This window comes from Gavialis gangeticus, unplaced genomic scaffold (genome assembly GCF_001723915.1).
Source record: "Gavialis gangeticus isolate Ggan-Ray unplaced genomic scaffold, GavGan_comp1, whole genome shotgun sequence".
Lineage (NCBI taxonomy): Eukaryota > Metazoa > Chordata > Crocodylia > Gavialidae > Gavialis > Gavialis gangeticus.
The window spans coordinates 108,972,677-108,973,300 of NW_017729022.1; the positions used below are offsets into that span (position 1 = coordinate 108,972,677).

General features: G+C 38.6%; 1 protein-coding gene across 1 annotated transcript in view; it reads left to right on the plus strand.

Annotated features, from left to right (window-relative positions):
- Positions 1–372: 372 nt before the first annotated feature.
- The window catches only part of BCL2L14 (BCL2 like 14), a 103,923-nt gene continuing 103,671 nt past the window's right edge, over positions 373–624 (plus strand). Inside the window, exon 1 of the mRNA XM_019515957.1 lies at positions 373–579. Coding sequence (XP_019371502.1) covers positions 513–579 — 67 coding nt within the window. The 5' untranslated portion in view covers positions 373–512. The remainder of the gene's footprint in view (positions 580–624) is intronic.

Consider the following 624-nt stretch of genomic DNA (forward strand, 5'->3'; position numbering starts at 1 on the left):
CCTCACAAAATAGAAGCAGCTAATCTGTGGTTAGGGTAAAACTCCCAGGTAAATGAAACCTAATGCAATCACCTGAAATAGTTTTCACTCCAACTAATATGCATCACTATATTACTACCTTAAAGCAAGTTTTAAAACTGATTTAGCTAAATGAGTATAATATTAAAAGCTGTTTAAACCTGGCTTAGAATGATTTACCCTAATGCAATAACTTGCCCTATGTCCCATCTCTTCCGACATCCAGCTCCAAGGGACCATGATGTTGCTTATAGCAATGAAAGGCAGAGATACTGGACACCTACCAGAGATGTAAGGTAGAACCAGGTGACCTCTCAGGCTCCCTTTGGTGTTATAGGTGAATACTCATTCACATTTGTTTTTAATAGAGGATGAAGGAAGCTAAATTTTCTCTCAACAGCTCTGCTTTTGTGCAGTAGCTATAACAGTCACCTGAACAGAATCAGGAAAAGTCAGAGAATATCAGTTTTCTCTAAAGGCTTCTCTTCACCTCAATGGCTTCCTGCAATGCCCAGAGCAGAGTTAGAAAGTTTTTCTGTCTTGCAGATGATGACAGTAATGGTAAGCATCCCTGTGTACTGCTGTTGTTGCTTTTTTTTTTTTTTT